This window comes from Heteronotia binoei, chromosome 5, assembly GCF_032191835.1.
Source record: "Heteronotia binoei isolate CCM8104 ecotype False Entrance Well chromosome 5, APGP_CSIRO_Hbin_v1, whole genome shotgun sequence".
Classification (NCBI taxonomy): domain Eukaryota; kingdom Metazoa; phylum Chordata; class Lepidosauria; order Squamata; family Gekkonidae; genus Heteronotia; species Heteronotia binoei.
Genome location: NC_083227.1, coordinates 25198700 through 25222430, shown reverse-complemented (window position 1 = coordinate 25222430; position 23731 = coordinate 25198700). Strand labels below are relative to the sequence as shown.

The following is a 23731-nucleotide window of genomic DNA, read 5'->3' as shown; positions in this document are numbered from 1 at the left end:
CCTTTTGGTGTGCAGTTAGACTGCTTTTTTGGCAGAAGCCCTTTCCACACTTCATTTATATGGCTTCTCCACTGTATGTTTTGATGTGCAGTTAGGCGGTAATTCTGATAAAAGCACTTTCCACACTCCAAGCACTTATACGGCTTCTCTCCTCTGTGAATCTTTTTATGTTCACATAGGGAGCCATTCTCAGAGAAGCACTTTCCACACTCCAAGCATTTATATGGCTTCTCTCCTGTATGAACTGTTTGATGGCTACTTATAGAGAAGCACTTTCCACACTCCAAGCATTTATGTGGCTTCTGTCCTGTGTGTATCTTTTGATGCGCAGTTAGGTTAAGAACATAAGAGAAGCCATGTTGGATCACGCCAACGGCCCATCAAGTCCAACACTCTGTGTCACACAGTGGCAAAAAATGTTATATACACACATACACTGTGGCTAATAGCCACTGATGGACCTGTGCTTCATATTTTTATCTAAACCCCTCTTGAAGGTGGCTATACTTGTGGCTGCCACCACCTCCTGTGGCAGTGAATTCCACATGTTAATCACCCTTTGGGTGAAGAAGTACTTCCTTTTATCCGTTTTAACCTTTCTGCTCAGCAATTTCATCGAATGCCCACGAGTTCTTGTATTGTGAGAAAGGGAGAAAAGTACTTTTCTCTACTTTCTCCATCCCATGCATTATCTTGTAAACCTCTATCATGTCACCCCGCAGTGGACGTTTCTCCAAGCTAAAGAGTCCCAAGCGTTTCAACCTTTCCTCATAGGGAAAGTGCTCCAGCCCTTTAATCATTCTAGTTGCCCTTCTCTGGACTTTCTCCAATGCTATAATATCCTTTTTGAGGTGCGGTGACCAGAACTGCACACAGTACTCCAAATGAGACCGCACCATCGATTTATACAGTGGCATTATGATACTGGCTGATTTGTTTTCAATTCCCTTCCTAATAATTCCCAGCATGGCGTTGGCCTTTTTTATTGCAGACGCACACTGTCTTGACATTTTCAGTGAGTTATCTACCACGACCCCAAGATCTCTCTATTGGTCAGTCTCTGCCAGTTCACACCCCATCAACTTGTATTTGTAGCTGGGATTCTTGGCCCCAATGTGCATTACTTTGCACTTGGCCACATTGAACCGCATCTGCCACGTTGACGCCCACTCACCCAGCCTCAACAGATCCCTTTGGAGTTCCTCACAATCCTCTCTGGTTCTCACCACCCTGAACAATTTAGTGTCATCCGCAAACCTGGCCACTTCACTGCTCACTCCCAACTCTAAATCATTTATGAACAAGTTAAAAGAGCATGGGACCCAGTACCGAGCCCTGCGGCACCCCACTGCTTACCGTCCTCCACTGCGAAGACTGCCCATTTATACTAACTCTCTGCTTCCTATTACTAAGCCAGTTTTTGATCCACAATAGGACCTGTCCTTTTACTCCATGACTCTCAAGTTTTCTAAGGAGCCTTTGATGAGGAACTTTATCAAAAGCTTTCTGGAAGTCAAGGTAAACAACACCTATCGGGTCTCCTTTGTCCACATGTTTGTTCACCCCCTCAAAGAAATGTAACAGGTTAGTGAGGCAAGATCTTCCCTTGCAGAACCCATGCTGAGTCTTCCTCAATGACCCGTGTTCATCAATGTGCCTACTCATTCTGTCCTTGATAATGCTTTCTACCAACTTTCCTGGTATTGAAGTCAGACTGACTGGCCTGTAATTTCCCGGATCTCCTCTGGAACCCTTTTTAAAGATGGGGATGACATTTGCTACCTTCCAGTCCTCAGGAACGGAGGCAGATTTCAATGAAAGATTACAGATTTTTGTTAGAAGATCCACAAGTTCAACTTTGAGTTCTTTCAGAACTCTTGGATGTATGCCATCCGGACCCGGTGACTTATTAGTTTTTAATTTGTCTATCAGTTGTAGGACCTCCTCTTTTGTCACCTCAATCTGACTCAGGTCTTTCAACACCCCTTCCAAAATTAGTGGTTCTGGGGCGGGCAAAAAGTTCTCGTCTTCCACAATGAAGACGGAGGCAAAAAATTCATTCAGCTTCTCAGCCATTTCCCTATCCTCCTTCAGTAATCCTTTTACCCCATGGTCATCCAAGGGCCCCACTGCCTCCCTGGCTGGTTTCCTACTTCTAATATATTTGAAGAAATTTTTATTGTTGGTCTTTATGTTTTTTGCAATATGCTCCTCATAGTCCCTTTTTGCCTGCCTGATCACAGTCTTGCATTTGATTTGCCACAGCCTGTGTTCGCTTTTACTAATCTCACTTGGAGTGGTTTTCCACCGCTTAAAGGAGTCCTTCTTGCCTTTTACAGCTTCCATTACTTTGTTTGTTAACCACGCAGGCCTTTTCTTATGCCTGTTTGTGCCTTTCCTAACTTGTGGTATGTATTTTATCTGAGCTTCTAGGATTATAGTTTTAAATAGCGTCCAAGCTTCCCCAAGGGTTTTGACTGTATGTACCTTTCCTTTCAGTTTCCTCCTCACATGCCTCCTCATCTCAGTGTATTTACCCCTTTTAAAGTTAAACGTGGTTGTGGCGGTCTTTTCGGACAACTCCCTATTTATACAAACGGTGAAATCAATAACATTATGGTCACTGCTCCCAAGCGGCGCAATCACTTTTACATCTCTCACCAAGTCTTGGGCATTACTTAGGACCAAATCCAGGATCACCCCACCCCTGGTTTGCTCTGTGACAGGACTTTCTGCATTCCAAGCATTTATACAATTTTACCCTGTATGAATCTTCTGATGGTCCTTTAGGTAGTTTTTGTAATGGAAGCACTTTCCACACCCCAAGCATTTATATGGTTTCTCCCGTGTGAATCTTTTGATGTGCAGTTAGGCTGCTGTTCCGAGAGAAGCACTTTCCACACTCTAAGCATGAATACGGCAACTCCCCTGTGTGGATTATTTTATGTGCAGTTAGGCTAGCATTCTGAGAGAAGCACTTTCCACACACCAAGCATTTCTATGGCTTCTCCCCTGTATGAACCATTTGGTGTCCAGTTAGGCTGCTTTTATGGGGGAAGCACTTTCCACACTCCAAACATTTATATGACATCTCACCTGTATGAACCTTTTGGTGTGCAGCTAGGCTGGTTTTTTGGGAGAAGCACTTTCCACAAGTTAAACATTTATATGGCTTCTCCCCTGTATGTTTGTTTTGATGCGCCATTAGGCGGTAATTCTCATAAAAGCACTTTCCACACTGCAAGCATTTATATGGCTTCTCCCCTGTGTGAACCTTTTGATGTCTCCTTAAGTGACCACTCTGAGAGAAGCACTTTCCACACTCCAAACATTTATGTGGCTTCTCTCCTGTATGCCCTTTTTGATGTGAACGTAGGCTTCCACTCCGAGAGAAGCACTTTCCGCACTCCAAACATTTATATGGCTTCTCTCCTGTGTGAATCTTTTGATGTTCAGTTAGGCTCTCTTTACTAGAAAAGCACTTTCCGCACTTCAAGCATTTATATGGCTTCTCTCCTGTATGAACCTTTTGATGTCTACTTAGGTGGTTACTTGCAGAGAAACACTTTCCACACTCCAAGCATTTATGTGGCTTCTCTCCTGTGTGTATCTTTTGATGCGCAGTTAGGTTTGCACTGTAACGGAAGGACTTTCCACACTGTAAGCATTTGTGCAATTTTACCTCTGTATGTATCTTCTGATGTTCCTTTAGACTGGTTTTGTAACTGAAGCACTTTCCACACTCCAAGCATTTATATGGCTTCTCCCCTGTGTGAATCTTTTGATGTTCTGTTAGGTTTCCTCTCTGAGAGAAGCACTTTCCACACTCCAAACATTTATATGGCTTCTCTCCTGTATGCACCTTTCGATGTGAACTTAGGTTTCCACTCTGAGAGAAGCACTTCCCACACTCCAAGCATTTATAAGACTTCTCCTCTGCATGACTCTTTTGATGTTTATTTAGGTTGCCTTTTATAGAGAAGCACTTTCCACACTCCAAACATTTATATGGCTTCTCTCCTGTATGATTCTTTTGATGCACAGATAGGCTCCATTTCCGAGAGAAGCACATTTCACACTCCAAGCATTTATATGGCTTCTCCCCTGTGTGAACCTTTTGATGGCTAGTTAGGTAGGCATTCTGAGAGAAGCATTTTCCACATTCCAAGCATTTATACAGCTTCTCAGTTTTATGAACCTTTTGATGGGTGGTTAGTGTACTACTCCAATGAAAGCTCTTCTCATACATTTCCCAGCCATTTGTAACATTCTCACATGTTTTAACACCAGATTTGCTGCCAAACTCTTTCTTATATATGGCACTAATAGGCCTTTCCTTTTTCCTCTCTGGTTCATCTTGGGCTGAGAGCTCAGGTTTATCTCTGCCCTGATCAGCAACCAATTCCTTCCTTTGCTTTTCTTTTGCTTCCCTTTTACTTCTGAACTGTCCCGTCGATACCACTTGATCCCCAGATTTTGCTTTCACCTGTAGATTGTTGTCTTTTTCCACAAGTCTCCTTCCTGATTCCTTCTCGCTCACCATTTCCCTCACAGCTCTAACTGCAAGAGAGAAAGAAAGAAGCAAATTCAAATGAAAAAGTAGAAATACCAGTGAGTAGTACTTTCTATAATGAGAACCTGGGTTCTGGAAAAACCTTCAGCAATATTAATCGCATACCTGGATGCCTTGGAAAAAGAAAAACGGTGACAAAAGGAACAGGGTGGAATTTCTTGCTTCTGTTGCAGACATTTGTGCTCTTGAGTTTGTCCTGAGGTTAATATGTTATTAGGTGTTGATATAGGGAACACACTAAACAGAATAAAAATGTGTTTTAACAAAATCCTGATTTTTATTGAGATATTTGTTGGTAATATGAAAGGAATAAAACACGGGAAAATTTAAATCCAGAAATGGGAGAAACAGACAAAATAACTCTATCTACAAACCTGGGACATGTTTCTAGAAAAAAGGGCATTGTGAAGTTATAAACATAGTTCCCTCCAAACTGTGCCAGGAGTGCTGGTACACAAAATTTAAACAGCCAGCACAGAAATTTCTGCCTTTGTCTACAAGGAAGCATTGGAAACAATGGAAGATAGGGGTACCTCCTTCTGGGGCCCATAGAATTTAAAAAGCAGCCCCTCCAGAGTCCCAATACCCCAGATCCATTATAGCCGATAGGACTCACTGACTAAAATGGCCCCATAGGCTACAATGGAACCAGGGGAAAATATATATTTTTTTTTTGCACACCCCTATTATACTTTTCAGTATGTTTAATAAGCTGCCTTGTGTCACAGGGAAAAGTGGAATATAGATAGTTGAATAAATAAGTACTTTGAATAGGTATACAACATTTTAGAAACTTCCTGTTTATTAGGTTAGGCAGGCTTCTAACAGCAATTGTTCCTTTTCCGTTATGCTTGACCTGTAATGCTGGTGGCCATATTTCACTTTTTAAAAAAAAAAGCAGACTGCAAGAGTCTCCCCCACCCCAAGTGCTAGTATGTTTTCTGAAGCTCAGTGCATGGTGACAACACGAGACCAAATACAGTGCAAAGGGATGGGTAGACCTGTTCTCTGGAGGCCAGGTCTACCAATATAGTGGAAAGGGGTGGGTAGATCTGTTCTCTGGAGGTTGGGAGCCATTGGCTTAGAGGAAACATTAGTATAACACCCAGAAATACTGGAAGCAGTGCCTTTAACATAAGAAATACAGTGGCTATTGCAAGGTCACAACACAGTATTGTCAGCCTTCAAGCCTTGGTTTCCGGCAGACTGAGGCAGGGGCAGGTGATAGTGGCCTTTAGAGAGTTGCTTTGGTCTTTGAGGGAAACCATCCCTGGACCAGGCCCAGAATCAGTCGGAGCCAGGCAACTTGATGTCACACCAGTTGCATGACTGAGTGCATGACCACTTGAATTAGCCAAAAGCCATAACTTCCCAAATGCGGTTATAAATATTTCAGCCAAAGAAAATGTGCACTAACAACTCAGTGCTCCCATCCCAACATGGATATAAACAATCTTCATAGGGTATCCTCTTATATTTGCCCTCCAAAACAGCAGAGGGTAATACATCATACCGCAATGCTCTCCTTTAAGTCAGGGTTCTATAGTCCAGGAGTGCCGAACTCATTCGTTAGATCTGACATAAATGAAACCTTGAAGGGCTGGGCCCCATCAGGCCATGTATGTACCTATTTAAGATTGGGTAGCAGAGAAATAAACTTTATAAAAGACACAAACACAATTATTTTTTTAAAAAAAACTTAAAATAAAACAAGCTTAAAACATTAGCACTCATTGGTCTTAAAGGTGTTTCCTTTGTATCTCTCCCATGGGATCCAGGGAACTGGGCAAAGGAAACCCTGGCTCTTTCCCTCCTTCCCCACAAGACCAAGAGGGAGAGGAGCCTCAGCCAATAGAAGGAAGAGAGGCTTGCCTCTGTAGCTCTGCTGTGCAATTAAGAGAACCTGGCAAAGCAAGCTCTGCCTCCCCTCCTTCCTCTCCAAGGAAGGAACCTCAGCCAGTGGAGAAAAACAGAGGCTTTGCTCTGTAGCTCCTGTGTGATTGAGTAAGCCTTGGCAAAGCAAGCTGTGATGCAGAACGAAGCAAGAGGGAGAATGAGAAGGAAGCAGAGAGCTGCCAGTTGCGTGGGGGTCTGATAGAAGCCCTCCAGGGGCCTAATTCGTCCCCTGGGCCGCATGTTTGATACCCCTGCTCTAGGCTGTTAAAGTAGGGCATCAGTATGACCCCATTCAAGGTACTCACATTCATTAGATAGCTTTTCACTCTCTTCTATCATGCTGCCTTTCCACATCTAAAATCCTTTGTTTAACCAGACACTTGCATGACTGAGTGCATGAACACTTGCATGCCTTATGCCATCTTCTGGGCATGGAGGAGGGGTCACTGAGAGTGTGGGGAGGAGGTATTTGTGGATTTCCTGCGTTGGGCAGGGACCAAGGAGGTCCCTTTCAACCTTATGATACTCTGATCCAGGACTGACTGCTTGCTACTGTTTAGCACCACCCACTGCAAAAGCTAGAGTGGTCTAGTGCAGGGGTGTCGAACGTATTTGTTATGTGGGCCGAATCTGACATAAATGTGACCTTGTTGGGCTGGGCCAGGCCTTGTTGGGCTGGGCCATATGTGTACCTATTTAAGATTAGATAACAGAGGTATAAAGTTTTTAAAAGACAGACAAACATGATTAAAGATATATTTTTTAAAACCTTTAAAACATGCTTAAAACATTAGCACTTGTTCGTCTTAAAGATACTTTCTTTGTATTTCTACCATGGGATTCAGGGAACTGGGCAAAGGAAGCTCTGGCTATTTCTCTTTCTCTCTCCAGGGGGCCAGGAGGAGGAGGAGCCTCAATCAATGGAGAAAATTGAGATTTTGCTCTGTAGCTCTGCTGTGTGATTGAGCAAGCCTTGCAAAGCAAGTTGAGATGCAGAAGGAAGCAAGAGAGAGGGAGAAGGAAGCAGACAAGAGCCAGTTGGTCGGGGGCCTAATTCAGCCCCCGAACCTCATGTCTGATACCCCCAGTCTAGTGGTTACAGTTTCGGAAAATAACTTCAGACACTCAGATTCCAATCTGCACTCTGCTCTGAAGAAGAAGAAGAATAAGCTGATATTGGATTTATATCCTGCCCTATATTCTGAATCTCAGTGTCTCAGAGTGGTCACAATCACCTCTACCTCCCCCTCCCACTCCCGCAACAAACACCCTGTGAGGTAGTTGGCACTGAGAGAGCTTTTTCAGCAACTGCCTCTTCGACAACTCCTGTGAGAACTATGGCAAGTGGAGGAGTGAGGAATCAACCCCAGTTCTCCCAGATAAGAGTCCGTGTGTCAAGCATGGTAAAATTCCATTGGTAATTGATTATTTTAGGGTCCTCCATAAAGCTGGCCTGTGAAATATCATGAAGGAGCAAGGTCTGTTAACTCTGTTATTCTTTCCCCCTCCCCCTTTTTACTTTATTGCTTGCAAAGTAGAAGTAGAGAGAAACGAAACTAACTTGAGAAAGAGTAATCAGTACCTTCCCATACATTCCTGTTAGGGAGTGTGACACATCTGGGGAAAGCAAGGACGGAGTCCTGATAACGCCATGAGAATGTAGACATTTATGATAGTTTATGTCTGAGAGTGCATCCCTCGCCCCCACCTTTTGGAATCCTTTTGAAGTATGCCTTAAAAGTATTGTATCAATGTAGCATCACTCTCAAGAATCTGTTACACTGAAAGTATCGGTCTATCAATAAACGACTCATCATTGAAACCGCATGCTTGACACTGCGCACTTAACCACTACACCAAACTGGAAGCAAACTTGATGACTTGGGCCAAGCACCCAAATACATGCTAACCTCCCTCACAGGGTTGTTGAGAGGATAAAATGGAGGAGCAGAGAGTTCTTTAAGCTGCTTTGAACCATTACTGGGAAGAGAGCAAATCAATCACTGATAAAACTGAACGGAGGGGGGAGCAGTTAAAAGATTGGTTGGTTAACTAGTATGGTAGTCGAGAAAGAAACATGTTAACTGGAGCGTAAGGGGGCTGGTAAATAAGGACAAAAAGTGCAGGGAGGGGGATACAGGGGAAAATAAGGGACTCTCCAGGTCCTCTAAGGCAGGGGTCTCCAACCCCTGGGCTGTGGACCGGTACCAGTTCATGGCCTGTTAGCAACTGGGCCGTGAGTTGTATAATTATTTCATTACAATGTAGTAATAATAAGAAGATGACAGTGACATTGGATTTATATCCTGCCCTCCACTCCGAATTTCAGAGTGGCTCAAAATCTCCTTTACCTTCCTCCCCCACAACAAACACTCTGTGAGGTGGGTGGGGCTGAGAGGCCTCCCCCAGAAGTTGCCCTTTCAAAGACAGAATCTCAGAGCGGCTTACAATCTCTTTTATCTTCCTTCCCCACAACAGACACCCTGTGAGATGGGTGGGGCTGAGAGGGCTCTCACAGCAGCTGCTCTTTCAAGGACAACTCCTACCAGAGCTATGGCTGACCCAAGGCCATTCCAGCAGCTACAAGTGGAGAAGTGGGGAATCAAACCTGGTTTCCCCAGATTAGAGTCTGCACACTTAACTACCACACCAAAATAAAGTGCACAGTTGTATTGTCCCAAAACCATAGCTTTCCCCTGCCCCCACAGTCCGTGGAAAAATTATCTTCCACAAAACTGGTCCCTGGTGCCAAAAAGGTTGGGGTCCACAGCTCCAAGGTTTCCTCGCAGTGAGACTGTGCTCAGCCCAGCTAGCACCACAAAACAAGACCCACCCTAGGGGCTGGGCTGGCACAGCATAACTGGGCCAGATTTTCCCCAGGTAGATGATGTTGAGGAAGGGAAGGAGGGAAAGGTGAAAATGGGGGGCGGGCAAATAAAGGAGACTGGTGGGTGGGAATGAGGGAAAGAGACACAGAAATGTGAAGGAATGGGGGTTGCCAGGGAAAATGGGGTACGGGATACAGTGGGAAACGAGGTGCCCTCCAGAAGCTGTGCCAAGCATTGAAGCCACTGAAACATGCTGAACCATGCGACTCCCAGACTGCATTTGCTAAGCCACAGTCCCCTTTGAATTTCAGAATTTCCCCACCTATCGGTCATCTGCCTTCTCATCTATCAACTCTCCATGTTCCACAATTGCGTAGAGCATTTACTCTTGCCAGATGTAACACTATCCCATCAGCCATTAACATAAGAACATAAGAGAAGCCATGTTGGATCAGGCCAATGGCCCATCCAGTCCGACATTCTTGTGGCACACAGTGGCCAAAAGAATCCAGGTGCCATCAGGAGGTACACCAGTGGGGCCAGGACACTAGAAACCCTCCCACTGTTGCCGCCCCCCAAGCATCAAGAATACAGGGCATCACTTGCCCAATAAGAATAACAGCTGATGGACTGCAAAATCTACTCTCTGATCTGCACTAAAGGTGATTATAAGAACATGAGAGGCCCATCCAGTCCAACACCCTTGTGTCACACAGTGGCCAAAAAACCCAGGTGCCATCAGAAGGTCCACCAGTGGAGCTAGAAGTCCTCCCACTGTGCGCCCCCCCGCTCCAGCACAAGAACACAGAGCATCACTGCCCCAGACAGAGAGTTCCAACAATAAGCTGTGGTGAAGAGCCACTGATGGACCTCTGCTCCAGATGCTTATCCATTCTGCTCTTGAAGCTGTCTAAGCTTGTAGTTACCTATGGTAGATATTTAAAAAATCCCACTCTCTTTAAGACTTTGAACATGCAACTTAAAACAAGTTGATTCGTTGTCCCATATTTTTCCTTCCTGTTCCCAATACGATACTATTCGCCTTAGGTTTCTAGACCTGATTTTGCTCAATATGACAAGATGCTCAGATGCTGCAAAGAGATGCCGTCTTCTGAGTGATTTGTCATCTGAAATAATGGAAAAGGTTGCTCTATTCTTGAGTCTTAAGGATCGATAGTCCATAAGAACATAAGAGAAGCCATGTTGGATCAGGCCAACGGCCCATCAAGTCCAACACTCTGTGTCACACAGTGGCAAAAAATGTTATATACACACATACACTGTGGCTAATAGCCACTGATGGACCTCTGCTCCATATTTTTATCTAAACCCCTCTTGAAGGTGGCTATACTTGTGGCCGCCACCACCTCCTGTGGCAGTGAATTCCACATGTTAATCACCCTTTGGGTGAAGAAGTACTTCCTTTTATCCGTTTTAACCTGTCTGCTCAGCAATTTCATCGAATGCCCACGAGTTCTTGTATTGTGAGAAAGGGAGAAAAGTACTTCTTTCTCTACTTTCTCCATTCCATGCATTATCTTGTAAACCTCTATCATGTCACCCCGCAGTCGACGTTTCTCCAAGCTAAAGAGTCCCAAGCGTTTCAACCTTTCTTCATAGGGAAAGTGCTCCAGCCCTTTAATCATTCTAGTTGCCCTTCTCTGCACCTTCTCTAAAGCTATAATATCCTTTTTGAGGTGCGGCGTCCAGAACTGCACACAGTACTCCAAATGAGACCGCACCATCGATTTATACAGGGGCATTATGATACTGGCTGATTTGTTTTCAATTCCCTTCCTAATAATTCCCAGCATGGCATTGGCCTTTTTTATTGCAAACGCACACTGTCTTGACACTTTCAGTGAGTTATCTATCATGACCCCAAGATCTCTCTCTTGATCAGTCTCTGCCAGTTCACACCCCATCAACTTGTATTTGTAGCTGGGATTCTTAGCCCCAATGTGCATTACTTTGCACTTGGCCACATTGAACCGCATCTGCCACGTTGACGCCCACTCACCCAGCCTCAACAGATCCCTTTGGAGTTCCTCACAATCCTCTCTGGTTCTCACCACCCTAAACAATTTAGTGTCATCCGCAAACTTGGCCACTTCACTGCTCACTCCCAACTCTAAATCATTTATGAACAAGTTAAAGAGCATGGGACCCAGTACCGAGCCCTGTGGCACCCCACTGCTTACCGTCCTCCACTGCGAAGACTGCCCATTTATACTCACTCTCTGCTTCCTATTACTCAGCCAGTTTTTGATCCACAAGAGGACCTGTCCTTTTACTCCATGATTCTCAAGCTTTCTAAGGAGCCTTTGATGAGGAACTTTATCAAAAGCTTTCTGGAAGTCAAGGTAAACAACATCTATCTCCTTTGTCCACATGTTTGTTCACCCCCTCAAAGAAATGCAACAGGTTAGTGAGGCAAGATCTTCCCTTGCAGAACCCATGCTGAGTCTTCCTCAATAACCCGTGTTCATCAATGTGCCTACTCATTCTGTCCTTGATAATGGTTTCTACCAACTTTCCCGGTATTGAAGTCAGACTGACTGGCCTGTAATTTCCCGGATCTCCTCTGGAACCTTTTTTAAAGATGGGGGTGACATTTGCTACCTTCCAGTCCTCAGGAACGGAGGCAGATTTCAATGAAAGATTACAGATTTTTGTTAGAAGATCCACAAGTTCAACTTTGAGTTCCTTCAGAACTCTCGGATGTATGCCATCCGGACCCGGTGACTTATTAGTTTTTAATTTGTCTATCAGTTGTAGGACCTCCTCATTTGTCACCTCAATCTGACTCAGGTCTTTCAACACCCCTTCCAAAATTAGTGGTTCTGGGGCGGGCAAAAAGTTCTCGTCTTCTACAGTGAAGACAGAGGCAAAAAATTCATTTAGCTTCTCAGCCATTTCCCTATCCTCCTTCAGTAATCCTTTTACCCCATAGTCATCCAAGGGCCCCACTGCCTCCCTGGCTGGTTTCCTACTTCTAATATATTTGAAGAAAGTTTTATTGTTGGTCTTTATGTTTTTTGCAATATGCTCCTCATAGTCCCTTTTTGCCTGCCTGATCACAGTCTTGCATTTGATTTGCCACAGCCTGTGTTCCCTTTTACTAATCTCACTTGGACTGGTTTTCCACCGCTTAAAGGAGTCCTTCTTACCTTTTACAGCTTCCATTACTTTGTTTGTTAACCACGCAGGCCTTTTCTTATGCCTGTTTGTGCCTTTCCTAACTTGTGGTATGTATTTTATCTGAGCTTCTAGGATTATAGTTTTAAATAGCGTCCAAGCTTCCCCAAGGGTTTTGACCGTATGTACCTTTCCTTTCAGTTTCTTCCTCACATGCCTCCTCATCTCAGTGTATTTACCCCTTTTAAAGTTAAACGTGGTTGTGGTGGTCTTTTTGGACAACTCCCTAGTTATACAAACGGTGAAATCAATAACATTATGGTCACTGCTCCCAAGCGGCGCAATCACTTTTACATCTCTCACCAAGTCTTGGGCATTACTTAGGACCAAATCCAGGATCGCCCCACCCCTGGTAGGTTCTGAGACCATCTGCTCCATAGCACAATCATTGAGAGCATCAAGAAACTCAATCTCTTTCTCTCAACCAGAACACATATTGACCCAATCAATCTGCGGGTAGTTAAAATCACCTATTACGACACAGTTTTTACGTTTAGCCGCTATCTTTAAGCCTTCCATCATATTATAATCGTCCTCTCTCTTTTGATTTGGTGGACGATAACAAACTCCCATAGTTAAATTTCCTTTTGGGCCCTCTATTTCAACCCAAAGCATTTCTAAAAGTGAATCTAATTCTCTGATCTCAGTCTTACTGGACCGTATATCCTCTCTGACATACAGAGCCACCCCACCTCCAACCCTTCCCTCCCTATCCTTCCGATATAGCTTACATCCAGGAATCACCGTGTCCCACTGATTCTCCTCATTCCACCAAGTTTCTGAAATTCCCACAATGTCTATGTTTTCTCCCAACACTAAACATTCCAATTCACCAATTTTACTTTGAACACTTCTAGCATTTGCATACAAACATCTATAATTTCCCAGGCGAGCTAGGCCCGCCACCTTCCTCATGCCGCCTCGAGACTCTGGCAGACAGTCCATATTGTTTGTCACCTTCACAGTGGACAACTCCGGTCCGTTACCCGGTAGAAAAATAGTAGCTAACCCTTCATCTCTTTGAGACGAGTCCTCCTGAACCAGAGACATTTCATCTCCTGTCGGCTTTCCCCCAAGATTTAGTTTAAAAACTGCTCTGCCACCTTTTTGATTTTAAGCGCCAGCAGCCTGGTTCCATCCGGGGACAAGTGGAGACCGTCTCTTTTGTACAGCTCCCGCTTGTTCCAGAAAGCATCCCAGTGCCTAACAAACTTAAACCCTTCCTCCTTACACCATCGTCTCATCCATACATTGAGACTTCTAATTTGTGCCTGTCTCTCCTGCCCTGCACGTGGAACAGGTAGCACTTCCGAGAAGGCTACCTTGGAGGTCCTGGCCTTAAGTCTCCTGCCTAGCAGCCTAAATTTTTCCTCCAGGACCTCACGACTGCATTTCCCCACATCGTTGGTGCCAACATGCACCACGACCACAGGCTCCTCCCCAGCACTGTCTATCAGTCTATCTACTACACGCGTAATGTCCGCTACCTTCGCACCAGGCAGGCAAGTCACCATACGGTCAGTACGCGGTTTCGCCACCTGGCTGTCTACTTGCCTAATGATCGAATCACCAACTACCAATACCCCCCCTCTCCCCCTGCTCAGGGATGGTTCCTTGGCGCGAAAGGATTCCCGCTCACCAACCGAAGAAGAGGTCCCTTCTGAGGGTGCATTCCCCTTATCCTCAGCACGGTGCCCTGTTCCCTCTCGACCCTCACGCTCTCTGGCAGAAACGGGGCTGCTACGTTCAGAGCGGGGCTCATCTAATACGCCCCCAAGAGTCTTCCCCAAGTGCCTAACTGACCGTCTCTGCTTCTCCAGGGCAGTCACCTCGGCCTCAAGGGTACGAACTCGTTCCCTGAGGACCAGGAGCTCCTTGCATCGAGCACACACCCAAGACTTCTGTCCTTTGGGCAGATAGTCATACATGTGACACTCAGTGCAAAACACTGGAAAGCCCCCAACCCCCTGCTGGCATTCTATCTTCATTGTATATATATTAAAATATTATATATATTGTATATATATTAAAATATACCGTCCTCTTTAAATGCTGTTTAAGTGGCTCCCCTTCTGGCGGGTCAACTTACCTTACCTCAACTTACCTTATTGGGAACTTACCTTATTTGGAGAACAAGGAAGGCAGGGATCTGGGTTCCTGCTCCTTAGGGAACCCCGAGGCGAACAGCCACAGGCCAAGAGCCCTTTAGCTTTGGCAAGGCGCAGCAAAGAGGTGGAGCAGAGGCACTCCTCAGCAATCACTCTCAATCAGCAGCAATCACTCTCAATCTCTTTCACCCTTAAGGCAGTCAACCAAACAAAGAGCAGTCAACCAAACAAAGAGCAGTTCCCCAGCTATCACACCTAGTCCAATGTCTAGCTGTATAGGATTGGTTTATCTTGTTATTTCTGCATCTCTTTTTTGCCTTATTTATAATCTGATATATGCCAGCAGGGCTTTTTTTGTAGCAGAAACTCTTTTGCATATTAAGCCACACCCCTCTTATGTAGCCAATCCTCCAAGAGCTTACAGGGCTCTTCTTACAGGGCCTACTGTAAGCTCCAGGAGGATTGGCTACATCAGGAGTGTGTGGCCTAATATGCAAAGGAGTTCCTGCTACAAAAAAAGCCCTGTATGCCAGAAAAGGCTTGTGTGTGTTTGATGAGCCAGAGGGATTTCCTAGGAGGAACCTAACGAGATATCGTCCTTCTCTCCCAATCACAGCCCTCTGCATCACCAGACTTCTCTTTACAGCATGAAAATACTTCATGCTTTCTTTCTTAGGGGTTTGAGGTTCCCAAGTGTGGGAAGAAGATATTGGATTTATATCCTGCCCTCCACTCCGAATCTCAGTGCAGTTCACAATCTCCTTTATCTTCCTCCCCCACAACAGACACCCTGTGAGTTGGGTGGGGCTGAGAGGGCTCTCACAGCAACCGCCCTTTCAAGGACAACCTCTGCCAGAGCTACGGCTAACCCAAGGCCAGTCCAGCAGCTGCAAGTGGAGTGGGGAATCAAACCCGGTTCTCCCAGATAAAAGTCCACCCCACTTAACCACTACACCAAACTGGCTCTCAGAAGGAAATCCCTTCTTTCCTGTGTGGCAAATGAAAGTATGCCCTGAAATCAAAGAGGGTCAAAAGAAAATGCCACCTTCTCTTCCATGATCATTAAGGAAGGGAAAAGATCCTTACCTAGAGAGGCCATGGTTTTGTAATTTTCCTCCATGACATCCCAGTAGATTTTTTTTTGGCCTGCACCCAGGAGAGCCCATTCCTCCATTGTGAAGAACACGGCTACCTCCTCGAAGGACATGAGAGATCTCTGAAAGAGGAAAATATGGGTGAGTTGATCATCTATTCTTGTCCCCAAGTATTCAAGAAAGCAAGTAGAATCCTATTTAGAACGGATAAAAGGGAGTACTTCTTCACCCAAAGGGTGTTTAACACATGGAATTCACTGCCACAGGAGGCGGTGGTGGCTACAAGTATAGACAGCTTCAAGAGGGGATTGGATAAGCATATGGAGCAGAGGTCAATCAGTGGCTATTAGCCACAGCATATTGCTGGAACTCTCTGTCTGGGGCAAGTGATGCTCTGTATTCTTGGTGCTTGGGGGGGGCACAGTGGGAGGGTGTCTAGTGTCCTAGCCCCACTGGTGGACCTTCTGATGGCACTTGGGTTTTTTGGCCACTATGTGACACAGAGTGTTGGACTGGATGGGCCATTGGCCTGATCCAGCATGGCTTCTCTTATGTTCTATTGGCCAGTTAACTAATTGAAGAATGCAACAGGGGTTTGTCTCGCTGGCAAGAATAAAAAGAAGCCCAGGATGGTTTTAGAACACATTCATGTGGGTGAAAACACAAGTACTCCACCCCCTACCCCCTCTGCAGAGATCTCTCCCTCCCCTATTCTTCCCCAGGAGCCGATGATGAAATCCCAAACTCACCTTTCCTGCAGATGTGCAAAAGTCAAATTCTCCCTCCAGCCAGGAGAAACAAGAAAGAACAGAGGCCCTGTGGAACTTCATGTTCCATACAGTTTCTTCTCCACCTCGAGGTAAAAACATTCTCTCAACACCTAGAAAACTCAGAGTTGACCTCTCTGGTGGTTCCAAATCCCTCTGGAAAATGTAGTCCCCTGCAATGGCAACACCAAAAGGAAAGTTTAAAGACTTACTATTTGGGAACATAGCTTTCTTTGCTCATTTGTTGCTTTGAGGGGGCAGCCTCCTTAGTATATTAACAATAAATATTTGTTCTTGTTTTAACGAACCCCCTGCTTCAGTGACTTTTGTCCTCTTCATACTCAAGACAAAATTTACCTCACAGCAGCAATCCAAAGTCTTTCCACTGGCTATCCTAAGAAACCTGGGAACTGAGGGGAAGCATTACACCACAAGACTGAAAAGAAAAGAGGGTGGAATTGTGTTCCTTAATTCAAGAGGGTCAAAGGGAGATGTCACCCCCTCCCTTCCCTTTTTTGTTCATAATAAAAGAGAAAAGAGCCTTACAGAGAGAGGTCACCATCTCGTAATTTTCCTCCATCACTTCCCAGAAGAGTTTTCTTTGGCTTGGATCCAGCAGAGCCCATTCCTCCTCCGTGAAGGACACAGCTACCTCCTCAAAGCACATTGGGGATCTCTGAAAGGGTAAAATATGATCCAGTTGATCACCTATTCCTGTGCTTGAGCTTTAAAGAAGGAAGCCATTGCCCTCTCAATTGATTAAAAGGATGCAATACATCAAACCCATGGCAAGAAAAAATGAATTAAAAATTTTGAGCATCTGATAGAATACACAAGTCTCCAAAAAATATACATTCAGAAAATTGCCCCAAACTCAACTTCTCTTGGTCAAGTCCAAGTAAATGATAAAACAAAAAAAACCCTCATGAGCCCTCAGCACCTGGTGAGCCAATGATGTACATTACCAGCAAGATTCCGGAAGTAAATTAAAGAAGTGAGTCAGTTTTGGGTTGTGCTTAAGTGTGCGGACTCTTATCTGGGAGAACCGGGCTTGATTCCCCACTCCTCCACTTGCACCTGCTGGCATGGCCTTGGGTCAGCCATAGCTCTGGCAGAGGTTGTCCTTGAAAGGGCAGCTGCTGTGAGAGCCCTCTCAGCCCCACCCATTTCACAGGGTGTCTGTTGTGCGGGTAGAAGATAAAGGAGATTGTGAGCCGCTTTGAGTCTCTGATTCAAAGAGAAGGGGGGGTATGAATCTGCAGTTGTCTTCTTCTTCTAAACACAACTGTATTGCAAGAAGAGAGAGCCTGGCAGCAAAACTCAGGGACTCCACCCAAGCACAAAGGCAACAGCTTTCAAAATATTTATGTAAACAACTTTTAGACATGTGCCCTTGTCTACAGACTAGAGCTGAAGCTTCCTTTATATCGATATAGATGCAGTTGCCAAGCATACATTTCTTTTGCCCTTATTTAGGAAGCAGCCCAACAGCACAGAGTGGTAATGCTGAAGTACAGCAGCCTGAACTCTCTGCTCATGACCTGAGTTCGATCCCAGTGGAAGCTGGGTTCAGGTAGCTGGCTCAAGGTTGATTCAGCCTTCCATCCTTCCAAGGTCAGGAAAATGAGTACCCAGCTTGCTGGGGGGAAAGTGTAGATGACTGGGGAAGGCAATGGCAAACCACCCCGTAGAAAAATCTGCCATGAAAATGTCGTGATGTGATGTCACCCCAGAGTCGGAAACGACTGGCGCTTGCACAAGGGATTACCTTTGCCTTTACTAGGATGCCCATATGCCTCCGGAGCTTTGCAAAGCAACTTCTCTATTTCTGAAGACAACCACTTTTGCTTAATCAGCTACCATCTGGAACATTTGGTCCCAGCACATACTTCTCCACATCCAGGTTTTCACGTTAACTGAATGCAGCTTGCCAAAGGGTTTACCTGGCCCGAGCTGCTCAAAGAATTTTAAAATGCCTTCAGTCTTGCCAATCAACTGTATGCCAATGTCTACTATACCATCCTGCACACTAACCCTACAAATATATTAACATTCTGATTCCAGAGGTTTCTGCTTTAAACTTTTAATTTTTTGCAGAGGCACGTCATGTTCCTCTAAGGCACGGGTGTCAAACATGTGGCCCGGAGGCCGAATCAGAACCCTTGGAGGGCTCCTATCACACCCCAAGCAACTGGATGTTATCTGCTTCCTTCTCCCTCTCTCTTGCTTCCTTCTGCGTAACGGCTTGCTTTGCAAGGCTTCCTCAATCACACAGAAGCTACAGAGTAAAACCTCCATTTTCTCCATTGGCTGATGCCCCTCCCTTGGGGAGGAGGGCAGAGTTTGTTTTTCCAGGCTTTTCCAATCACACAGCAGAGCTATTGAGCCAATTCCCTTTTCCTTCTATTGGCTGAGGCTCCCCCCCCCTCCAATATCCTGGGGAGGGAAGGAAAGAGCCTCAGCTTTCTTTGCCCAGTTCTCTGGATCTCATGAGAGAAATACAAAGAAAGCACCTTTAAGACCAACAAATCCTAATGTTTTAAGTGATATATATACAGGGCTTTTTTTGTAGAAAAAGCCCAGCAGGAACAAATTTGCATATTAGGCCATACTCCCTGACATCGCCATGGTTTCACACAGGCTTTTTTGGTAGAAAAAGCCTAACAGGAACTCATTTGCATATTAAGCCACACACCATGACACCAAGCCAGCCAGAACTGCGTTTCTGTGCGTTCCTTAAATAGGTACACTCATGGCCTAACCCAACAAGGTCTCATTTATGTCAGGTCCAGCCCTCATGAGTTTGACACCCCTGCTCTAAGGTTTACATCCAGCTCTATAAAAATAAGCCGGCCTCATTAAGCTCATCATATATCTATTTCTGTATTTTTCCTAACAAACTCCAATCCTGCTCATTCTGGGCAATCTTTAAGCTTCAGCAGGCGAGAGATGCAGGGCACAAAACATCCATCTAGCACAGGGGTGTTGAACTCATTTGTTATGAGGATCTGACATAAATGAGACCTTGAGGGGCCGAGCCGTGCTGGGCCAGGCCATGTACCTATTTAAGATTAGATAGCAGAGATATACATTTTTATAAAGAACACAAACATGAATATATTTTTTTAAAAACTTAAAACCTGCTTAAAACACTAGCATTCATTGGTCTTCAAGGTGCTGTCTTTGTATTTCTCCCATGGGATCCAGGCAATTGGGCAAAGGAAGCTCTGGCTCTTTCCTTCCTTCCCCAAGGACTGGTTGCGGGGTGGGGGGGAAGCCTCAGCCAATAGAAGGAAGAGAGGATTGGCTCAGTAGCTGTACTGTGCGAGTGAGAGAGAGAGCCTGGCAAAGCAAGCTATTCCTCTCCCCTGGCAAAGCAAGCTATTCCTCTCCCCTGGCAAAGCAAGCTGTTCTTCAGAAGGAGCAGGGTTAAAGGTATAAACCTCTGCGAAAACCAGCCTCTAAATTTATACAAAATGTTTACTAAGACTGTTGTTAATAAAAATTTCTCAAATAGTCACCAACAGATTCATACAGAACTAAACATTAAAGGAACATCACCCAGTCGCCCATAGTCACTAAACAACAAATAAATGTCCAATTTTCATAACAGAAGAGTGCAGGTGGCCATTCCAATGGTGTAGTCTTTCACGGAGATTGGAGCTCCAAACAACTCTATCTTGTACAGCAAGGCACATATATAATTCGCTACACGGTTGTACTTAATCCCACGTTTCGCTTTTGCTTTGACGAGCTTTCAAAAATTACTTCATATTCCAACTGTTGTTGCTTGTAACATTTTCCAATGGTATGGTCAATTTCCGGGAATTTCAGGAAATTGACCATACCATTGGAAACTGTTACAAGCGACAGCAGTTGGAATATGAAGTAATTTTTGAAAGCCCGTAGAAGCAAAAGCGAAACGTGGGATTAAGTACAACTGCATAGTGAATTATATTTGTGCCTTGCTGTACAAGATAAAGCAGTTTGGAACTCCGGTCTCCGTGAAAGATTACACCATTGGAATGGCCACCTGCACTCTTCTGTTATGAAAATTGGACATTTATTTGTTGTTTAGTGACTATGGGTGACTGGGTGATGTTCCTTTAATGTTTAGTTCTGTATGAATGTTTTATTAACAACAGTCTTAGTAAACATTTTGTATAAATTTAGAGGCTGGTTTTCGCAGAGGTTTATTCCATTATCCCTGCTCCATTATCCACGTTGCTGTTTTTCAGATGCACGTTATTCATAAGGAAGAAAGAGAGAGGGAGAAGGAAGCAGATGACAGCCAGTTGCTTGGGAGTCTAATAGGAGCCCTCCGGGGGCCTGATTTGGCTCCCAAACTGCTTGTTTGACACCCCTGATCTAGCATTTCGCAATAGAAGGGATGGTTTACCCCGAGAAGCCAGGAAGGTGGAGGCAGCACAGAAAGGGAGGATGGAGTGGATTCCCTCCTTCAGAAAAGAAACCTTCAGGCCGATTTCCCATTCAGAGAACTTTTTGAGATGATGCTGAGTGGGATTGCACACCAGATAAAGCGACAGTATTTAGTGAGAATACCATCCCAGAGCAGAATGTGGACAAATGCCTCAATGGGGGTTATAAGGTTGCCAGGTTTGACTCAAGAAATATCTGGGGAACTTTGGGGGTGGAGGCCATCACATTTAAAGGGACCACACTCCTTTTAAATACCTTCCCTCCATTGGAAATAATGAAGGATAGGGGCATCTTTTGGGGCTCATAGAATTAAACCCCCTGGTCCCATCGTTTTGAAATTTGGAGGGTGTTTTGAGGAGAGGCACTGGATGCTAGGTTGAAAATTTGGTGCCTCTATCTCAAAAAACAGCCCTCCTCCCAGAGCCTCAGATACCTATAGATCAATTCTCCTTTATACCCTATGAGAATCGGTCTTCATAAGGAATAATGAGTGCCCAGCTGACATTTCCCTCCTCCCCCCCGCTTTCTCATGACCCTGAAGAGGGGAGGGCCTTCAAACCGGGGGATCCCCTGCCCCCAACTGGAGACTGGCAACCCTACGGGATTAGCCTATCGCGCGTGCAAAGAATAAGATAGCCGGTGCAGCTAACTAAGGGCTTCCCAGTAAGAACAGACAATGGACCCTGCCGGTGTCCGTATTAGTTGTAATAACTGCACAGTAAGCCCACGCTCCTTGGAGGGAACACAATCCAGTGAGCGGGAAAAGCCCCTCCCACCCCCGTAGAAATCTTGCCCGGGGAAGCCTCTCTCTCCTGCTGCTCTGTCCTCTTCCAGTCCCGTGCAAAGGTCTTTTCTCTCCCCTCCCTTATTCTTGTCCAAGTCCTGCTTTGGGAAACCCTCCACTCACCTTTCCTGCAAGTGTGCAAAAGCCCGGTCCTCCCCGCAATCGGGGGAAAGGAGAAAGCGGAGAGGCGCGCCTGACCTCCATGCTCCCCCAATTTCTTTTTCTTGTTCAATTGAAAAACCGCCCCCTTAATGGTTGCAAAAGGCAGGGCTGACCTTTCTCGTGCTCGAAACGCCTACTGGGAAATGTAGTTCCCTACAACAACCCAGACCAACATGGAAGAACAGAAGTATTTGGAAAGAGATCCAAGTAGGCAGCCGTGTTGGTCGGAAGCAGTAGAACAAAATAGGAGTCAAGTGGCACCTTTAAGACCAACTTAGTTTTATTTAGAACGTAAGCGTTCCTGTGCTCTCTAAGCACACTTCATCAGACGAGGAATCCTGTACAGTGAGCAAAGCCACACATAGCTGGTAGTCAGTGTGGCTCAGAATGCAAACTGGTACAAATTTAAGATCCAATCACAGTATAGTAAAATTATCTGATAGGGAGTGGTTTAGAATGCAAATTTAGGATTCAATGACAGAATAGTAAAATTAATGATTCAATGACAGAATTGCTTAATTTTACTATTCTGTCATTGAATCCTAAATTTGCATTCTAAACCACTCCCTACCAGATAATTTTACTATACTGTGATTGGATCTTAAATTTGTACCAGTTTGGATTCTGAGCCACTGACTACCAGCTATGTGTCGCTTTGCTCACTGTGCCGGATTCCTCGTCTGATGCAGTGTGCTTAGAGAGCACATGAAAGCTTATGTTCTGAATAAAACTAAGTAGGTCTTAAAGGTGCAACTTGACTCCTATTTTATTTGGAAAGAGGTTTCTTCGCTCTGCAGTGGCTGGGTGGTAGGGTTGCAAACTTCCAGCGTGGGTCTCGGGCAGTTTCCCACGACAGTTCCACTGCGTAAGAGACCAGGTGGAGTGGAGAAATCCTGAAAAAGAGACAGAAGGTGATGGGGAAGAAAACCTTCTCAACCCAATCTTCAGTGTTTCTTATGGAACATTGTCCTCCAAATGGGAACAGCACTTTCCCAAGAATTGAGAGAGTGGAAGTTTTTTCCAAGAGAGGGCAGGAAAGACTCCCCATTTCTCTTCCCTTCACCTAACTGATGAGACCTTGAGGGCAGATGAAGGCCTTGCCACTGAAGAAGAGACTGCATTTATACCCCACTCTCTGAGCCTTAGAGCAGCTAACAATCTCTTTTCCCTTCCCTTCCCCTCCCCACAACAGACACCCTGTGAGGCAGAGAGGGAACGCTCTCCCAGAACTGCTCGTGAGAGAACATATCTGAGAGCTACGACTGACCCAAGGCCATTCCAGCTGTTGCATGTGGAGGAGTGGGGACTCAAACCCGGTTCTCCCAGATTAGAGCCCACACACTTAACCATTGCACCAAACTGACTCTCACCTGAAGAGGGGCTGGAGAGAAGCGAGAGCTGCTGGAAAAAATCCTGGGGAGTTATAAATGGTAGAAAGAAAAGGTTGAGGCTGTCCTGACTCAAAGAACTGAACTTGACTGAACGGTTTTGAATTAAAAGCCTCCTTGAGAAAGGAGCTGAAATTGGATTATTAAAGAGTAAGTACCCTTGTGAGATAGAACATGCAAGCTTTCCCTATCAAAAGGACTGTTTTATCCGTTTGCTTTTGGAGTGGTCAAGAGGGTGAAGGCAAGTTACACTGGGATACCCCCCCCCAATCAATAAAGGGACATTGCTCATTATTTACGAGGATTTATAACTTTGTCACACGTTGGGTCAATTTCAAGGTGCTTTCGGACTCCTGTTCCTTTTTCCTACTGTAAATGGACTGAGATTTTTTTTTCTTCCTTTCTTTTATTGCTGCAACCAGACCTCATTCATGAACAGAGCAAAACTGCCTTGAAAGTTTGATAGAAACAAGTATTGGGATGGTATTTGTGA

At 45.1% G+C, this 23731-nt stretch overlaps 2 protein-coding genes across 2 annotated transcripts in view; both read right to left on the bottom strand.

The window, feature by feature from the left end:
- LOC132571866 (zinc finger protein 420-like) overlaps positions 1 to 23731 on the bottom strand; it is a 452634-nt gene that overhangs the window by 400041 nt on the left and 28862 nt on the right. The gene's annotated exons all lie outside the window — the stretch shown is intronic.
- Positions 2999 to 21906, bottom strand: LOC132571281 (zinc finger protein ZFP2-like). Its single transcript, XM_060238047.1, has 3 exons — positions 21812 to 21906; positions 17011 to 17140; positions 2999 to 4560 (listed from the first exon to the last, which is right to left on the bottom strand). Exons 1-3 carry the CDS (start codon positions 21890 to 21892, stop codon positions 2999 to 3001), a joined length of 1773 nt encoding a protein of 590 aa, XP_060094030.1. The 5' UTR covers positions 21893 to 21906.

Coding starts and splice junctions, on each gene's coding strand:
- LOC132571281 (XM_060238047.1), bottom strand. CDS start 21,892: ATGGAGGTCAGGCGCGCCTCTCCGCTTTCTCCTTTCCCCCGATTGCGG. Junction 17,141..21,811: donor TTTGCACACTTGCAGGAAAG/GTGAGTGGAGGG, acceptor TTACCCTTTCAG/AGATCCCCAATGTGCTTTGA. Junction 4,561..17,010: donor CGAGATGGTGACCTCTCTCT/GTAAGGCTCTTT, acceptor TCTCTCTTGCAG/TTAGAGCTGTGAGGGAAATG.